The following is a 20,275-nucleotide window of genomic DNA, read 5'->3' on the forward strand; positions in this document are numbered from 1 at the left end:
ATCCATTATTATGCCAAACAAACAAACTCCTGATAATTTGGGTCCTCACTTCTGTTTGAATATTTGAAAAAGAGACCAACATAAATAACCTAAATCAAGTCCAAGATCTTGCCTTAAACTTTAGCACATTTACTCAAGTGCTCCCTCACCTTTTTCCTCAGATGGGCAATAAACAATACAGTGAACATATCCACTATCCCCCTTCTCAACTGGTTTTTGTTCCTGTATTCCTAAGTGTGTGTGTACGTGCAAAACAGTTTTTATTTCCTTGTAAGGCAGATTATCGTGCTATGTAGCTCTGGCTGGCCTGGAACTTGTTAGGTAGATCAAGCTGGCCTTAAATTCACATAGTTCTGATCACCTCTGCTACCTTAGTCCTGTGATGAAAGGTATGCACACCTAGCCAGAGTTAACTTTTTAAAATGTAACCCAGGGGACTGGAGAGATGGTTCTGCAGTTAAGAGCATCTACTACTTTTTGCAAAGGACCTTTGCTCAGTTCCCAACACCCACATCAGGTAGCTCACAGTCATCTGTAACTCCAGTTATTGCTACACAATTAAGTTCAAGGCCAGTTTAGGTTACATACAGAAATCTGTCACAAAAAACAAAAACAACAAAATGGAAAGAACTATCTTGAGCCCTTGATTGTTCTGTCAAATGATGCTACAACATTTCTCCCTATTTTGTTCATTCCATTTTTTTCTATCCTGTGAATCCAGAAATACCGAAGGTACCCAACCCTCCTTGCACTAAGGTTTGAATCCAGGGCTTTATGCATGCTAGTAAGCTGCCATCTTGGAAGCAGAGACTAGGATTCTCATCAGACAATGAACTTGTCAGTGTCCTGATTTTGAAACAAATTTCTATTCAGGCATTTTGTTACAGCAGCATGACTATACTAAGACATGTGACAACTAAGTGATTTGGCTTATAAAACCAACGAAGTTAATCTGTCATTTTATTCAGTCTCAGTTAACTTGTGCTTTATTTAAGCAACACCTGATTGGTAGCTATCATACTGAACAGCAAGTAAATAAAAAATAAAGTTTAAATGTGTCGCACAGCAGCATTCTTTAGGTTTAGCTTCTATAAGCACACAGCGATACACAGAATGGAACGGTAGCAGGTTTTCTAATGTGGCACGCTAGTTCACTGCCTATATGCTGCTCAGACACCTACTTTCCATTTGTTCTCCTTTCTACTTGCCACTTATCTTTCACAGGCAATGAAAATAAAATCTCTTCCAAGTTCTCTTTTGTCCCAAGAAGAAATAATCATTCCATTCCTTTGCAGTAACTCTACTGTTTACATCTACTACCAGAACCATTATGCATTTTTTTTTGTTTTTTCAAGACAGGGTTTCTCTGCATTGTTTTGGAGGCTGTCCTGGAACTAGCTCTGTAGACCAGGCTGGCCTCGAACTCACAGAGATCCACTTGCCTCTGTCTCCCAAGTTCTGAGATTAAAGACATGCACCACCAACGCCCGGGTAACATTTTATTTTTAATTTCTATTTTATGCAATGTAATTTCTCTATTTATCTTACTATCTTATAGAATGCTGGGGTCTAGCACAAAAATCAGTGTTCAGTGCTTGCTGACTAAAGAAATTCAAAGAGCTTCAACATGTAAGTCACTAATCTCTTCCAGGTTTTTTTTAAAGCACTACAAACAGAAATTAACTATAGAAATATAGCTTTATAGATAATTTTTAGCTCTTGAATTAAATTAAACATTCACTAGTCTCTTAGACTTAGGCACTATCAAATACTAACAGCAATTTGCCATTCTTAAAAACACTTACTCTGTTGAATCTTCAAATTCAATCTTTCCCATACTGTTGAACATGCAGATAATCTCACTGCAATCAATATTCAACCTAAAAGATTTAGTACATAAATAAATGTTCTTATAAATTTATTATATAAGAGTTCATTTAAATAATTTATCACAAATTACAATTATTTCAATTTGGTTGTTACTTTAGGAAGCATGTATGACCCAAAATTTTAAATTATAATCACGTGCTATTTAATAACTCTTGGTATGGTCTCCTAAATCATGACTTACTCACCTCGGAGGGTTCCTTGGGATTATGGAATTAACTTGTGACAATTCACTTTCAAACGTTAACTTCAAGGTCCGGATAATCTGAAATCAAAAGAGAAGTATCCTTCATGTGTGAACTTTCTTTATTAAAACATGTCTAAGAGGATTTTAGAAGGAAAATGTATCTTTTAGGTATTCAATTGATACATTTAAGGTTATTTTTTTATGCTCCCAAAGTAAAGATCAGAAATCAATGCTTACAACATCCTCTAAGGAGTTTAAAGTTGTTTAGAGACATACATTAACAGACACCACCACCAAGGAATTAGAATGTAACTATCCAGATACAGAATATTCTGATCAGATTCATTATGCACCAGTACTATTGTCAAATACTTCCTATCCTTGTTTCATCTTCCTAACTAAATTTGCCAGAGTAAAGACGACATTTTATTACTATGTTTTCAAAACCTTGCACACAAACATACTGCTTTTAGAATTACAGTTAGGGTAGAATCAGGAACAAGATACTGGCAAATTCTCATTTTAAGTTAGATACTCTAGAAATGATAAATCAGTTCTGTACCTCAGTATATCATTTGCATTTGTTTGTTTATAAGAAATAAGACTCTGAGAACACAAAGGTTAACAGAGTAGATTCCCACCCTTAGAGAATGAAGCAGAGTTAGCAAAGAGGATTGTTAATCTTATCCTGCCAATGTGTGCTATAAGAAAGACATTTCTATTTTACACAACTTTTCTCTCTAGGCACAAGATTGTAAGATAAGAGATGAATGAAGCAATTTTTTCCTGATTTGTACAATCTGAAGGCATAAAAAGACAGGAGAAATGGGATTCTGTTTTGTTTTTTTCGAGACAGGGTTTCTCTGTATTGTTTTGGAGGCTGTCCTGGAACTCGCTCTGTAGACCAGGCTGGCCTCAAACTCACAGAGATCGCCTGCCTCTGCTTCCTGAGTGCTGGGAATAGAGGTGTGCACCACCAATGCCTGGTGAGAAGTGGGATCTTGAATTAAAAATTTAAGTCAAGACAGGTGAGAGAGCTGGCCCCAGGGTCATGAGAATGAGAAAATTAGCTCTGCCTGTCACCAGCTGCTGCACACAGGGGAGCCGGCCCTGCACCATAGCCTGGGAAGCACACTACAGCTGACCCTGTTGTGGTGGAGTTGGGGGTGTGGAGGTGTGGAAGGGGTGAACCAGAACTGAGGACATGAGATCATGAGAGCTGACATCACCTCTGTTCCTCCTGGAGCAATCAGGAGAGAGGACCCTGAACCTCATCTGGGAAAAACAGCAGAGCTGGCCTTGGTGGTTTGAGTATGGGTGAGCCTTATCTGAGGACCCGAGAACAGGAGAACTAACTGGCCCTGCTCCTTGCTGCAAGCTGAGCTGGGTGAGCTACCTAAGCTGGCTCACCTGGGGAAGCGATGACGAAGAAAAGCTAGTACACTGACGAACCCAGCTACCACCCAAGCCCAGAACCAGGGCTATGAGTTGGCCCATCCCAACATCTACCACATCTATGAATTGTTGGAAATATATAAGAGGGCCAAACTTACAGATCCAAAACTGTAGAATCTCCATGACACAGGACAACAATAGGATATCCAAGAGGAGTCCCACTAAGAGTCCATTATTGATAGTATATCAAAAGCCAGAGGCCTTGAACCAGTAAAGATAAATAGACTGAAGCATAAACTGTGTGACTCAACAGGCCACATTACAGCTTCTATGATATGATTTTTTTGTCTGTTCCGTTTAGTCTTTGGTTTTTTCTTTTAAAATCACTTTTGTTTTGAGGGGGAGGTTGCAAGGACAGAAGTCAGATGCAAAGGGATGGGGAGATAAGTGGGATCAGGATGCATGATGTGAAATCCACAAAGAATAAGTTAAAAAGCATGCATGTATGTGGATGTTGGTGGGGACTGAAAGGAACTTAGAGGATTTGTGGAAGGGTAACAGAATAATGGGACATCAAAGTGAGAAGGAGGCTGCTGCAAAGAGAGTCACAAGAAAGGACAGTGGGATGGGGGAAAAGACTCAATAAAAACAAATGTTTAAAAATACCATATTCAAACCTGATGTTTTGTATGCTACTTGAATCTAATTGATAAATTTAAAAAGTCTTGTACACATGGCATTGATATAAAGTACTTTAAACAACTGAAGATCACAGAATGAAAGAAAGCATTTAAGCTCTCCTTGTCTGAAGGGTGGACTTAAGCTTGAACACACAGCATATCCTTGGATCTAATCATAGAAGCTACAATGTCCATCAATGTGATCAAATCAGTTACAAGGTGTTACTACATCTTTCCTTATTGGGATTAATAAGTAATTTAATTAGATATTTAAAAAATTAAGTCACTAGTTCCACTATAAACTCATAAAAGGGAAACAGTGTCATTTTGTTTATGGCTCTTATCTGTCCTTATCTTTAATTCAAGTGTTTTAGAATGCTTGGATAGCCTGCAACTTAAGTGTCCTCTAAAGAACCCTAGAGTGGTGCTATCAAACGTGTCAGGAGCCTTTAGGAGGTAAAGACTAATATGAGGTTTTAGATCACAGGCAGAACATCACTGAAAAGGGACAGTGTCTGATCTTTTCCTTCCTGGCCATGAGATACATGGTTTTGCTTGCTATACCCTCCTACATGATGTACACTAGAGACCCAAAACAAAGGATCCAATCAATCATGGGTGGAAATCTTCAAAACTGTGAACAAAAACAAACCTTTCTCTTTACAAGTTGATTATCTCCAATATTTATTGTAGTGGTGGAAATCTAAGTAACACAAACATCAGTTTTCACCTTATTGCCATACTACTTTGCTTTCAGATTATGCGTTCTAAACAGTAAAAATAATAGAAGGCTAAATGAATGGAACAGAGTGTATGTTAGAATTCTAATGCTGCCTGGTGTAGTGGTGCTTGCCTTTAATACCAGCACTCAGGAGGCAGAGACAGGTAGATCTCTTTGAGTTTGAGGATACTCTGGTTTACATAGTTAAGTTCCAGGACAGTCAGAGCTACATAGTAAGACTATGTGTCAAAAACAAAACAAAAAAGAAGAAAGAATTCAACACGTAAGAAGTATAAGTTTCCAACAAAGACAGTTCCTTAGTCTTAAAAATATATGTATGCACTGCAATATTCCAAAAGCAGCATGCATTCAATTGGAAGCATAATTTGATTTTTGATCTTTTGCCTTTGTGGTCTGCTCCTTTCTTACAATATCGGGCAGTGTTAAAGAATCACGGGGTCGAAAGAATAAGCAATGGACCTTCTACAGAACACTGCTGTTAAGTTGTGTTATTTGGTAGGTTATCGGTTTTGAAAACACTTTTGGTTTATAATATTTTCAACTTATCATAGGTTTATCAGACTATAATACCATCACAAATCAAGGAGCACCTGTAGAGTTTAGTGTAATTTGAAAAACTCTTCTTGAGTCCTACATAACAAGCCCATGTTCTGAAGTATGTATAAGCCACCCCAGAACTAATTCACACTGAACACTAAAATTACCTGCGTCAGGTCACAGTAGGTCCTCAGAGAAGGTGCTGATTTGAGTTCCTTTGCTATCTTCATAGCTGCATCCAAGTCATTTTTTTTCTCCTCAATGTAGCTTTTAACTGTTGCTAATTTTGATAAGTAATCATCTGTACGTTTTACAAGTTCTTCACACAAACTCTTTTTCCTTCATTTAAGACAAAGTTATTTTATAATAGTTTTATAATAGTTTACTAACATTTATATAAATATAAATTTATGATTACATAGTATTTCTAATTTCACCAAGTGATGAATTTAACTAAAATAATAATTTCACTGATGATGAATTTAAATAATATGGTTAAAAGAAGCATGCTCTAACTGAATAGCATCTGAAAAGCTTATGTTATTAAGTTGAACATATAATGTGGCTAAATGTGGCATTCAAACAAATTGAAATCCATGTGTAAATAAAGAACAAAGGGGCTAGAGAGATGGATCAGTTTAGTTTAGTTTCTGGCACCCAAGTCAGGCAACTCACAACCACCTATCACTCCAGTTCCAGGGAATCTGATGCCCTATTTTGGCCTCTGTGATCACTAGCATTCACATGCACATGTCCCAACACAGTAAAAAATAATTAAAATATAAAATTAAAAATAAAATAATTGAGGCTGGAATGATGACTTAATTAGTGGTTAATTAGTACTGCTCTTGTGAAGACCTGGGTTCAGTTCCCAGCACCCACATGTGGCTTACAACTGAATCTAACTCCAGTACCAAGACATCTGAATCCCTCTCCTCACCTCCCATGGGGCTCTAGGCAACTAGGCACACATGTGGTACATATACATACATCCAAGCAAAACACTCACACACTTAATAAATAAATAAATCTTAAAAATAATTTTAAAAATTAGTCTTAAAAAGTATTTTAAAAGACAATTATATCATAGACATGGAGGAGACTTTAGAGCACTATATCTAACTAGGAGAAATTCCGCCTGTATCTTTCTTATAGTCTTTTGTGCCCTTACAACAACATATATGTACTTACTTTTTGCAAAGGTTTAATTGCACATTTAAATATTACTATAGGTACATAGTCCAGGATATTATAAGATGTAAAAATAGTACCAAACCAGAAGTTAGATACCAATTAAAAATAATATTCAAGATTATCTCCTTGCATGGTTAAATAGTTATAACTTCACTAGCTACACATCATTACTCAAATCTTTTTTTCTTCTCTACGGTGGAATTATTTCATTATAGCAATTTAAGAGGTCTGAACTGAAAAATGCAGGTATTTTAGTAATTAAGCACAATGATCTCTCATTATTTTTTTGCAAATCAAATCTAGCTTCTAGCAAAGGAAGTTTGCTAACAATAAACAAAATGAGCTAGGTTTTGAAGGTAAACAGATATTCATCAAACCATTTGGTGACATATAAATAATTTTTGAAAGTGGTTTCTTTAAAGGAAACATCTATTTTGTTAAATTGTACTAAGTTCCTAAAAGATCACATACACACAGAATGAAGTCAGAAAGGAGTAAGAAAGTCTCATTCCGCCATGGACATATGAAACAAACAAACAAACAAACAAATTGGCTAAAAGCATCTCATGTGAACTTTGGAAAATAGTACTTTTTAAAAGAAATTTTGTGGCTTCTTCTGGAAGCAGAAATACAGTTCCCAATTTTTCAACTCCAACCAGAGGGAGAACAACAGACCTGATTAATGATATTAGTTAAGATTGTTTTGTGCTGTCTGAAGGACTGATCTCTTGTCTTAGATCTTAGACAGTGGAAAAGCATAGGAGATGCTCAGGAACACGAAGTAAGACATACATAAAGGGTTAAGAGATTATAGGTAGATATACAACAGAAAACTTGAGATGTAGGAGAAGTTGAGATTCTTTTGAAATTAAGACATAAAAGTAGTTGTGTACACAGAGGAACTGACAAAGCTATACTTGGGCCACACAGGATCAGGCCTGAAGCCTTTATCTTATACTGATTCTAAGGTTCAGAATGTTCCAGCAAAAATTAGGCTATAAAGACTGGAAAAAAAAAAGTTGCGTCGGGCGATGGTGGTGCACGCCTTTAATCCCAGCACTCAGGAGGCAGAGGCAGGTGGATCTCTGTGAGTTCGAGACCGGGCTGGACCGACAGCCTCTAAAACAATACAGAGAAACCCTGTCTCGTAAAACCAAAAAAAAAAAAAAATTTTGCTAGTTTTTCATGCCCAAGTTTCAACACAAACACTACCAGGAATATGAATGAGTAACAACTACAAGATAATATGGCTCATGCAAAGGCCTTACCTAAGAGATTATCTTGATTTGTGATTGATGTAGAAGGACCTAACTGACTGTGGACAACATCCCTGGGCAAGTGGGCATGGGCTCTATAAGAAACCTAGCTGAGCACGAGCCACAGAGCCAGCCAGCAATAGAAAGCAAAGCAGGACAGAGTCAAAACCAGAGGTCTAGTAGTGACAACCTCAAGAGAAAGCACAGGGGAAAGAAAACCAAAGGCATAAACGGTAACAAAAGAAATTAACAAATCAGCTGGACTTCATAAAAACGTTTGCATCTAGGTACATCCTTCAATGGCAGAACACTTGACTAGCACACACAAGGTCTTGGTCTAATCTGTAGTACCAAAGCATGCGCACTGCATTGGGGGGGGTGGAATCAACCATTTTATGCACTGGGCATAAAATGCCATAAAAATTTAAGGAGATTGGTGTAGAGACAAATGGACAAATGACATTACTAAGTACATTGCTTTAGTCCTATCAAAAGTTTTATGAGTCTTTTTCTTAAAACATAAGTGATTAAAAATAAGATGTCAAATAGCTTTGAAAAAGGTAGTATTACTGTTTAGTAACTGCCTATCAGAAAGCCTTCTTTTCTGGTGCAAATAAGCACATAAGAAAATTATAGGCCCATGTAGAAGAAAAAAGTTGGTTGTAGTTCCTCCAATATGTGACTTCTACAACATGAGTTAGGCTATGAAAATATTTTTCTTTGTTAATTGCTTTAAGAAAGAAAGGTGGTAGCTCAGACCTGTACTAGTACTTGGGGGCTGGGTAAGAGGATCATGCTCACCCTAGGTAGGCTACACAGTGGTACCCTATCTTTAAACAGCACATGCATGTGCACACACATATATGTGTGCAAATGAGGGATGGGAAACCGATACAATGAAAGAACTATGCTAACTCTAAAGTTAGCTTTGGAATTTCAAAAACAGACAAAATTTTGAAGTACAGAAAGTTTTTCATTTGAACTTATGAAAGCCAGTCTTTTTGTTTCTTTTCTTTCTTTCTTTTTCTTTTTTTGGCAGGATCTTACACTGTTGCCCAGTCTTATGAGTCACCACATCTAGCTAGAAATCAGCCCTTAGGACTCACATACACAGGGTGGTGATGGTGGTGGTGGTGGCTGCCGGTGGTGGTACACACCTTTAATCCCAGCACTCAGGAGGCAGAGGCAGGCAGATCTCTGAGTTCCAGGCCAGCCTGGTCTACAGAGTGAGTTCCTGGACAGGCTTCAAAGCTACAGAGAAGAAACCCTGTCTCACCTACTACCTTCTAAGTTTGTTTTAAAGTAACATGTTACTTCAGTCTATTTGAACATTTGAACAAAGGAACAGAATGACAAGTTAATATTAAGAACATTGCTTTCATCAAGCCTGTACTTTTAAGTTATTACCTGGAATCAAGAGAAGCAAGAAGTTTATCAAATTGTTTCTCCACAACCTCTGTTAGACTGTCTGTCTCCTCTCTTGTTTGATTTTGTGTGCTATCAAGCATCTGGAAAAAAATAATTGAGTAAACTAACCTGGTATTTCTACTTTGGAGTAGTTGTATTGTCAATATATTGTTGATTGTAAAAGATACTTTCTAGACTTTTTAAAAATAGCCACAGAGTTGATAAGATAATAAATAGAGCAAATCATTAAGTTCAACTTTACATTCTGGTGCTTATCAGCAAGATGACATCTTGTAGGCATTTTTGTACTGATAACTTGAAAAAACTAAAAATCTAATGATAGTTTTTTCCCCTTTTTTCCATTAAGTTAGAAACAAGCATGCTTCACATGTCAATCCCAGCTCCCTCTCCCTCCCCTCCTCCCTTGCACCCACCCACCAGGCTTCCCAGTCCCCCACCCAATCTCCACTCCATGGAGGATCTCCAGAGTCTGTCATTTCATCCTACTGATGGGTTTTATAAACTTTTTTTCTTATCCCTTTTTGTCATTACAGAACAAAAGTCATTTTGGACAACAAAATTTCTCTACAGCGGTACTCTCTAAATTATTGCAACAAACAAACAAACAAACCAAACCCCAAAATCCCCAAAGCAAAGCTAGAAAACACATCTCAGCTCTTGGTGCAGACCTAGGGTCCCCTAGTTGTTTCATTCCTATCTCTAGACTTAGTCTTACTTCAGGCAGGAGCCTCTCCTCACACCATACCTTCATTTTCTAGGGACTGCTTTTTGGTGTGGACCCAGGTTTCCCCAGTTCTTTTCTTGTCTCTTCTCAGCCTTTCTGCCTAGCCCATCTCCAGGCTTATGTATCATCCACAGACCTACCAGGGGCCCTACAGCTACTACACTGGCCTAGGATTCAGAATGCGAAACAGCAACCAAAGAATGAACACCCATCCTACAAAGACAATTGCTTATATCTACACCAAGAAACACCTCAAACATCATAACTCCAGAGTCCTAGATACCAGTACAAAAACACAAACATAAACAGTCAAGATAGCCGGGCGGTGGTGGCACACGCCTTTAATCCCAGCACTCGGGGGGCAGAGGCAGGCAGATCTCTGTGAGTTCGAGGCTGGGCTGGTCCAACAGCCTCCAAAACAATACAGAGAAACCCTGTCTCGTAAAACCAAAAAAAAAAAAAAAAGTCAAGATAATAGTCCTTCAGAAGCCATTAACCCATTGTAATAGGCCCCAAGAAATACAAATTCAGCTGAAACAGAAGATAACAATTTCAAGACAGCAATCATGAACACATTCAACGACCTTAAAGAGGATAGGAATAAATGCCTTAATGAAAATATAGTTGAATGAACTAATAAAACAATTCCAGCATAATTCTTACAGAAATTTAAAAAAGGAATCTTCAATTTCATATGGAAACACAAACACACACACACACACACACACACACACACACACAAACAGAATAGCTAAAACAATCCTGAATGATAAAAGAGTTGCTGGAGATATCACCACCCTGATTTCAAATTATATTACAGAGCTACTAAAATTAAAATAGTGTGGTACTGACAAAACAAACAAAACCAGACAGACACATTGATTAATGGAATTGAACTGAAGAACCAGCCATAAATCCACACATATATGTACACAGTGTATATTTTGACAAAGCCAAAAATATACACTGGAAAAAAAGACAACATCTTCAACAAATGGTGCTGGTCAAACTGGATGGCTTTATGTATTAGAAAGAAAATAGATTCCTACCTATTATTTTGCATGAAACTTAACTCCAAATGTATCAAAGTTTGTACTGGCTTGTCAGCTTGACACAAGCTAGAGTAATCAGAGAGGAAGAAATCTCAGTTGAGGAAATGCCTCCATGAGATCCAGCTGTAAGGCATTTTCTCTTTTAGTGATCAATGTGGGAGAGGGCAGGCCATTGTGAGTAGTGTCACCACTGGGCAGGGAGTCCTTGGTTCTATAAGAAAGCAGGCTTAACAAACCATGAGGAGCAAGACAATAAGCAGCCCTCCTCCATGGTTGCTGTATCAGCTCTGCCTCTGGGTTCCTGCCCCATTTGAGTTCCGTCCTGACTTCATTTGGTGATGAACAACAACATGGAAGGGTAAGCCAAATAAATAAACCCTTTCCTCCCCAACTTGCTTTCTAGTCATGGTATTTCATCCCAGCAACAGAAACCTTAACTAAGACAGACTTCAGTGTAAGACTAGACACCCTGAATCTGACTGAAGAGGAAGTGAGAAATTGGCTTGAACTCGTTGGCACAAGAAAAGTATATTCTGAACAGGACACTGATAGCAGACACTAAGACCCACAATTAATTAACTGGATCTCAGGAAGCTGAAAAGGTATATGGCAAATAACACAGCGTTTGGGCAAAGGGCAGCCTACAGAATAGGAAAAGATCTTTAACAATCAATCATGCATAATTAGTAGCTAAATATGTAAAGATCTAAAAATGCAGTATCAAGAAAGCAAGCCAATTAAAAACAGGGTACAAGTCTAAACAGAGTCCTCAAAAGATGAAACACAAATTACCAAGAAACACTTAAAGAGATGTTCAACATCCTTAACCATAAGGGAAATGTAAACAAAAAACTACTTTTAGATTTCATTTTACCCCAGTCACAATGGCCAAGATCAATAAAACAAATGATATCTCAAGCTAGCAAGGAACACTTCACTGCTGGAGGGAGTGCAAACTGGTACAGCCACTCTGGAAATCAGTGTTTTCTCAAGAAGCTGGGAATGAATCTACCTGAAGACCGACCTCTACTGCTCTTGGGCATACACCCAAAAGACTCTACATCCTACTACAGAGATGCTTGCTTACCCATTTTCACTGCTCTTCTACTCGTAACAGCCAGAAATTGGAAATAGCCTATATGTCTTTCAACTGACAAATGGAGAGTGAAACTGTGGCACATTTACACAATAGATTATTCAGCTTAAGTAAAAAATTAAATTATGATATTTGTAAGTAAACAGATGGAGATAGGAAAAAAACATCCTGAGTGAGGTAACTCACTCTCTTACATGTGGATGTTAGCTTTTAAGCTTTCAAAATGTATGCCAATTCAAATAGTCACAGAGGTTAGGTACCTAGTAAGGTATTAGTGGGGAAGAGAGTATGTCTCAAGGAAGGGAAAACAGAACAGAATTATGGAGAGAAAATTGGGAAACTAGGAGGATTGAATAGGGAGGTGGGTGAAAGGGAAGGGTAAAGGAGGGACTATGGGGAAGAACAACGAGGCTGTTTGTAAAACTATATGGAAACCTACTACTGCAGAAGCTTCCTAAAACACACACACACACACACACACACACACACACACACACACAGACACACATGCACGTAAGCACGCACGCACTCACGCACACACATGGAATCACCAAAGAGGGGGACACAATGCCCCAACTAGACACCTTATATCACCAAGTAAAACCTCCAATACCAGAAATGAGTTATGTCTTGTTGAGTCATTCACCAAAGGGGCTCCATGTAAACCTCTAAACATCACAGGCTAATGCCAAGGCTCTCTACAGTCTGACAGCACGGCCTTATTTGCTGAAGACAGTGCTTACTTATGTCACTGATGAACCCTGAGAAGCTGAGCTGGTCCCCAAGTAGAAAGTTCACCCCAACTTCAATTGATACTCTATCATCAATATTACCCAGCTATACCCCTTGCAACCTACAAAGACCTGCCTGCAAGGCATACTGGTGTTATAGTAGCATGGATGTTATAGGAGCTTTTGATTGTACTTAATGCCCACTCCATGAAATGGAACCCACAGCAGTCACTGCTTTAGTGGCTGAGGGCCTTATACTAAATAGGTCATGGGCCCTAGAGGAAAAATCTATTATTCTTCTGCTAATGCAATGGTTCTCAACCCGTGAGTTATTCAGATATCCTGCATATCAGATATTTAAATTACAATTCATAGCAGTAGAAAGCAACAGTTATGAAGTAGCAACAAAATAATGTATGGGTCCTCACAACAGGAGAGAGACTGTATTAAAGGGATGCAGCATTAAGAAGGTTGAGAACCACTGTGCTAAAGGGCCATAGTAATACAATAACTAGAAAGGGCATACTAATATACCCACAGATCAGTGCCTCACTCAGTCCTCATCAGAGGGCTTCTACTTGCAGTAGATGGAAACGAATACAGAGATCTACAATTGGACAATATGCAGAGAGTGAGACACTTTGGAGCTCTCAGTCCTAAATGAGATGTCTTCAAAATCCCCTCCCCCACAAGCACTCAGGTATATGTGGAAAAGGAAGCAGAAAGATTGCTAACAGTCAGAGGAAATGGGTGACTATAATGGATGACTCCAAGGAAACAAGATCTAGATGCAACAAAGACTGATGTATATATGAACTTACAGATACTGTGACAGCACACACACACACAATCCACACAGGACCCAACACTGAGAAGGGAAATAGACAGTGATTCCCTGAATCGTCCCCGGTGTCTTAGAAATTGATCACCTGGCTCACTTTCCAGATTCACCTGCAAGAGCTATTGCAGTGTAATTCCCACTCCTAACAAAGAAACTATCTGCAATTGATATTTACTAGCAAAGGAAAAAATCTATTTTCTCTAATGGAGTCTCAATGGGTATATAAACTGCACTTCAGGGCAGGCCCCATGCCCCAGGGTAGCTGACCAACACAAAATAAACTCCACGGTAGTTTTGTGAACTTTTTGTTTCATTTTGGAATTTTGTCTTATTGGTATTTTGTTTGTTTGATTTTCATTTTTGTATTTTTGTGGTTTATTTTGGTGCTATGTTTCCTCTTCTTTTTGAAAAAAAATGAAAAGTTGGGTTGGTAGAGAGGTGGGGAGAATCTGGGAAGACTGTGGGAAGGAAAAACATGATCAAAATACATGAAAAATTTTCAGTAAAATATATTTAATAAAATATACTGCATAATACATTCTATGAACAAACAACAAAAATGAGTGAAAATGTTAGCTATTTTATGTTAATTTTTAAATCATTAATTCTTTTTTTGCTTAAGACCCTCTATATTCCTGTATTTTTTTTCCTTTTGGTATGGCCATGCCTGCCTTATGCCTGTCTCAGAAAGTATTATGAAGCAGATTACTACTTTGCATTCACAGGTTCACTGTTGGAAAATAATTTTGTTCCAGGATGAATCAAGCACACCAAATCTCACCTACATGCGATTCAGAAGATACTTAAGATTTTGGTATTAGGTTAGTACTGGAACTATAAGTTTTGAGGGATGATAGGCTAGGATAGATATATTGTGCATTATAAAAAAAAAGGAATTAAGTTTGGAACAGAAGATGCCTGGCTTGGAGCTGAACTATGCACCTTTCAAATTCAGATGTTGAAATATGCACCTGTTATTTTAATGTAGAGGTCCAAGCTTGTCATCACAGGTAACTCTTTATTCCCTCCTTTTCTCAATGTTTTTCTTTCTCATGACTACTCCATTACTCTTATTGTATTTCTAATTCCTTTTGAGAAAGATAACTTTTTAAACAGAGTATTAATTATACTTCTACTTAGCAGTAAGAGTTTGAAAATGAAATTAAGGAAGCAATTCCTTTTACAATAGTGTCAAGCAGAATTAAATTCATAGCATTAAATTTAAACAAGAAAGTATAATATGTGTTCACTGAAAATCAAAAAATACTGTTTAAATATTTAACAAATGAAGTAATAGCCATTGAAAGCTTTATTTTTTTTAGTGAAATTTAGTCAATCCACAATATCTCCCTCTTCTGTATAAAAAAGTAGTAACAACATAACCAGCTAAAAGACCTGGAAATCCTTAATACTAAAACTGTTGTTGATGGGTGCTTAAGGGCTAGTTTCTTGTCAGGTAGAGCAAGCAGCAAAGAGAATGAGACTCTCTGTGTTAGAGGACAAATTCTGCAAAGATGAAAATTCAGTTTACAGAAAGGACATATCCTGATTCCTCACAGTCTCTGATTTATTAACCTTCTTAGAATAACAATGTTACAAACCCAATCCTAGCAGGCCATGGGGCAGGGATAGTTTTCAATTCTTTTGCATGTTTCTCTATTATTATATTATTGTGTTTAAAAAAAGAGAGCAAAACCTAACTTTGGAGATATACATACAAATATATACACTTATAGAAATCATTTTGGCTGGGGCTGTAGCTCAGTGGTAGAGGGCTTGCTTCACATGCATCACACTCTAGGTTCAATCTACCATACTGCCACACCCTATTCCCTAAAAAGAGGAAATGGGTGGACTTAGAATGTATAATAGTAAGTGAAGGTACACAGTCTCAGGAAGAAAAAACTACTCACATGTTCTTACTCATATGCAGAACACAGCCAATAATATATATGTATGTATGTAAACACATGTAAGTGTGTACAGTATAAGATGTAGACAGAGAACAAGAAATGACAAGTATAAGAGATTAAAAAAAAGACATAAGTTATGGAAGAGGTTTTGAAGCTAATGGTTACTTTAGTTCTAACTGTGCCATGAATTTCTGGTGGTAAATTAATGAAGTATAAAATCTAACATGAAGCATGACAGCTTAAGAGTTGCTGTTGTAACCTGTAGAGTTCAGTGAGATGTATGGAGTTCAGATGTGGTAAATATTGGTATATGATGTTTTATTTGCAAGCTTATTATTATAACATTTATTAAAATGTGTTTTTTTCATAAAGAGGCCATGATTTACCTCCTGGTATAATTATTCAAAGTGCTTACTTTTATAGCATTACTCAATTGCTCAAAATTATAGCCTGCTATCTTCAGTGCTTCATCAATTTCTTCTGTCTCCTAAGAATAGAGAACAATATACAAATATAAAACACAAAAATAGACACTTAGATATATTATAGTTGTAAAATCTTGAGCTGTAATTTTGGTTACAAATGCAACAAAGATCTATTAATGAAGCATAAAAGCAGGCAACAACAATAAAAATACTTCTAATCCAGCCTATCTAAAATTTTAAAAAACTAACAATTTTATTTATACTCCATGGATAGAAACCCTGGACCTTAGGCATGCTAGGCAACCATTCTACCACTGAGCTGTATCCTCATTCAGTAGAGGAACTCATTTATGTAGATCAGGCTGTCTTCAAACTTGCAATAATCTTCCTGCCCCTGTCTTTGTTAGTAATACACCAACATACCTAGTGACCTGTGAGCCATCTTCCTCAACCTCCCAAACATTGGTAGTACAAACATGTGCCACCAAGGCTACCCATAAATATAGTGTTTAACAGTAAAATTGTACTATGAGTCCATTTTTCAATTTAAAATCATCTCAGAAAAGGTATCATGAAAAAAGCATACAGGCAAACAGTTTTTAAAAAAAGATGATTATGCCGGGCGCTGGTGGCACACACCTTTAATCCCAGCACTCGGGAGGCAGAGGCAGGCGGATCTCTGTGAGTTCGAGGCCGGGCTGGACCGATATCCTCCAAAACAATACAGAGAAACCCTGTCTCGTAAAAACCAAAAAAAAAAAAAAAGAGTTTAATTTGTAACAGAGTGCTTGGGAAGTACAGGGAGGAGGATCAGATCATCTTGAGTTATGTAGTGAGTTCAAGTACAGCTTGGGCAACATGATGAAGTTCTATTTTATGTTTTTAAATTAGAGTTAAAACAAAAGAGAACTGAGTACAATTTATACTTCATTCTCCTCTTCCAAACCAGCAATGATTTTTAAAAAAACAAAATAAAGCCGGGTGGTGCTGGTGCAGGCCTTTAATTCCAGCACTCCGGAGGCAGAGGCAGGCAGATCTCTGTGAGTTTGCGACCAGCCTACAAGAGCTAGTTCCATGACAGCCTCCAAAGCCACAGAGAAACCCTGTCTCAAAACCCTGTCCCCCAAAAAACCAAACAAAACAAAAACTCTGTTTCACTTAGCTTCATTTTAGAGTCTGTTCTAGGCTCAAATTCAGTAAATGTTTATCATTAACATTATTCATAACAGTAAAAGGTAAAATCAATCTTCAACAACAAACAATATCACTATCAATAATGAATGCAGTTCTGCCTCTTAGCTTAGCTGTCATAAACATAATTGGGAAACTATATTCAGAATTTAGAAAATTTTAACTGTACATACTTCAGGGAATTTGGATTAAGTGAATAGGTTCACAGAGGAAAAAACTATATGCAGGAAAATATCAAGAACTTCAAAACCAAGTCAAAGTATGCCTCATGAAAAAGAGAGAGTTACAAACAGGTTCATCAAAAACACAGGTTAAAACTGTTCAAGCAGAGAGTAAAGCAAAAATTGCAAGAAAGGAAAGTGGGTTTGTTACTTTTAGCCTTCATAATTGTAATTATGAGGAATTCATAACTACATAAAAGAACTAATAATTGTAGGTACCCTAAAGAGGAACAGAACAGTTCAGCTACCTAGCAAAATGTTTGGTTTCACAATGTTTCGTGACCAATGTTTTTCATACCAACATTATAGCTGATGGGCTTGAAACAATCCTGTGTATGGAAGATGAATGTTCCAAATCAACAATTAGCTGGTCCACTGTCTTTTTAACATCTGAAGAGCAGTCCTTTACCCTGAAAAAGGTCAAATGTGTTATCTGTAATACAAGCATGAATATAATATCCATAGCCTTCTCATTTTTATTCACTATCAAAAATAATTCAGATGATGACTTATAAGACTATATTTTCAATTACCAGTAAGGAGAATCCATGAATAAAAATTACTTTCACATAATTTAATTTTAATATAAATTTTTTTTGGTTTTTACGAGACAGGGTTTCTCTGTATTGTTTAGGAGGCTATCGGTCCAGCCCGGCCTCGAACTCACAGAGATCCGCCTTCCTCTGCCTCCCGAGTGCTGGGATTAAAGTGCGCCACCACCGCCCGGCTTTAATATAAATTTAACTTAAGCAAATTCCTAAAAGTAATGGCTTATACCATGATCTAATTTCTTTTTTTTAATATGAATTACTTTAATTTTGTGAAATGGGTTTTTTGTTATATTTTATTTTTAAATTTAAATTAGAAACAAGGTTGCTTCACATGTCAATTCCAGGTCCCTCTCCCTTTCCCTCCCATCCTCCCGTGCCCTCCCACCAGCCCCTCCAATATCCCCTCATTTCTCCAGGGAGGGTGAGGCTCTTCATGGGGGTGTCCATAGTCTGTCATTTCATCCAGGGCAGGGCCTAGACCCTCCCCCAAGAGTCCAGGGTGGGAGTGTATCTCTCATTGTTGGATGGGTGCCCAAAGTCCATTTGTATACCCGGGATAAATACTGATCTACTACCCAAGGCTCAATAGATTACCTAGGCCTCCTCACTGACACCCACATTCAGGGGGTCTTGATCAGTCCCATGCTGGATTCCCAGTCATCAGTCTGGGATTCAAGAGCTAACTCTTGTCAGGTCAGCTGTTTCTGGGAGTTAAACCAGCCCAGTCTTAATCCCTTTGCTCATCAGTTCTCCCTCTGTCACTGGATGGATTTCTTGAGTTCAGCTCAGTGTTTAGCTGTGGGAGTCTGCCTCTTCTTCCATCAGCCACTGAATGAAGGTTCTGTTTCCCAGACTCTCTGGCCATGGGATTGTAGGCGGGCACTCCCCAGATCTATGTCTAAAATCCATATATGAGAGAGTACATGTCGTGTTTCTCTTTTTGTGACTGGGTTACCTCACTCAGGATGGTTTCTTCTAGTGCCATCCACATGATCTAATTTCTTAGTCACCTTTACTTGGTATTTGGGGGAAGAATACTAATAATAACTGAAATGTTTTAAGATCACCAATTAAAGTAACTCATGCATACAAATAAGAAGCACTTATATGTAGAAATGTCAGTTACTAAAAGTGTACTGATAAACTTGTGTAACAAGAGATCCTATCTCAGAAAACTTGAAATGCCACACAAAACAAATTACATAAAACTTGTCTAAATCAAACTGCATTTAAGAATGACGAGTTTCTAATATAATTTATATGGCGTGTTTAATTAGAAGATTTGTCATTTAGAACAAAGTTTGAACTTTTACTAGACATTACACATATACAGACAAGAGTATAATCTAACTTGCATGATGCTTTAAGTCAGAAAATTTCAAAAGAAAGACCTTTGGAAAAAAGCAAAGGAGCAGAAAGCTCTGTGTAGTCTTAACACACAATGATTGGCTAGCATGGAGGAAGAACTGCTGCCTCCTCTGGTGGGAGTAAGCCCTCTTCATCTACCACAATCCCTATTCTTTTTAAAACTCAGTCTACACTGCTCAATGAATTATGTCTGACTTTTGCAGATGCCCAAATTTAGCAACTCCAAATTTGATAAAAAAATGGCTACTCTGTGGAGATTAAAACCTAAGACCACTGAATCACAATGATTCCTAACGTTGTGTTCTCATCATCTGCACAAAGCTTATGTTTGTAGGAGGTAAGAGTAGTACTATGTCAACACCTAGATGCCAGACTTCTCACCTGAAGCACCTGGTTTTCCACCCAAAGATATAACCAGATTTATTCCTTTAGTCTCCCCCTAACTCAAAGTATGAAAAGAAAAACGATGGAGGCAGTGTGAACATCCAATAATATAAGTTTAAAGAATTTGGAATTTTAACTGGATAAGCCAGGAAGAACTAGAGAGCAAGGAAAAATGTAAGTAAAATGATCTAGAGAAAAGAAAACGTGCATTAAGTGGGGTAGTAGCAATGCAAGACAGGATATAGACACAGAAGATATTGACAAAGCAAGAATATGTAGGTGATAAATGAATAACAATATGAGAAATTTGGATAATTTACTTGGTATTATTTATAAAATTAGTTCCAAATGAGAGTTCCTTGAAAACCCCTATGTTTTTACTCCTAGGCAATCATATTAAATATGATTTTAAAAGTTAAAATCTATGTAAATATGAACAACTTTGTAAGTAAGATCCTACAAAGCTGGTGTA

The 20,275-nt window shown here is 37.5% G+C and overlaps 1 protein-coding gene across 1 annotated transcript in view; it reads right to left on the reverse strand.

Moving 5' to 3' along the window:
• Rnf17 (ring finger protein 17) overlaps positions 1-20,275 on the reverse strand; it is a 108,808-nt gene that overhangs the window by 70,820 nt on the left and 17,713 nt on the right. The window contains exons 4-9 of the mRNA XM_040740720.1: positions 17,799-17,910; positions 16,079-16,150; positions 9,286-9,386; positions 5,596-5,767; positions 2,076-2,152; positions 1,806-1,880 (exon numbers count right to left, since the gene is read on the reverse strand). Coding sequence (XP_040596654.1) covers positions 1,806-1,880; positions 2,076-2,152; positions 5,596-5,767; positions 9,286-9,386; positions 16,079-16,150; positions 17,799-17,910 — 609 coding nt within the window. The remainder of the gene's footprint in view (positions 1-1,805; positions 1,881-2,075; positions 2,153-5,595; positions 5,768-9,285; positions 9,387-16,078; positions 16,151-17,798; positions 17,911-20,275) is intronic.

The sequence above is a fragment of the Mesocricetus auratus genome, unplaced genomic scaffold (assembly GCF_017639785.1).
Source record: "Mesocricetus auratus isolate SY011 unplaced genomic scaffold, BCM_Maur_2.0 Super-Scaffold_100707, whole genome shotgun sequence".
In the NCBI taxonomy this organism is placed as follows: Eukaryota; Metazoa; Chordata; class Mammalia; order Rodentia; family Cricetidae; genus Mesocricetus; species Mesocricetus auratus.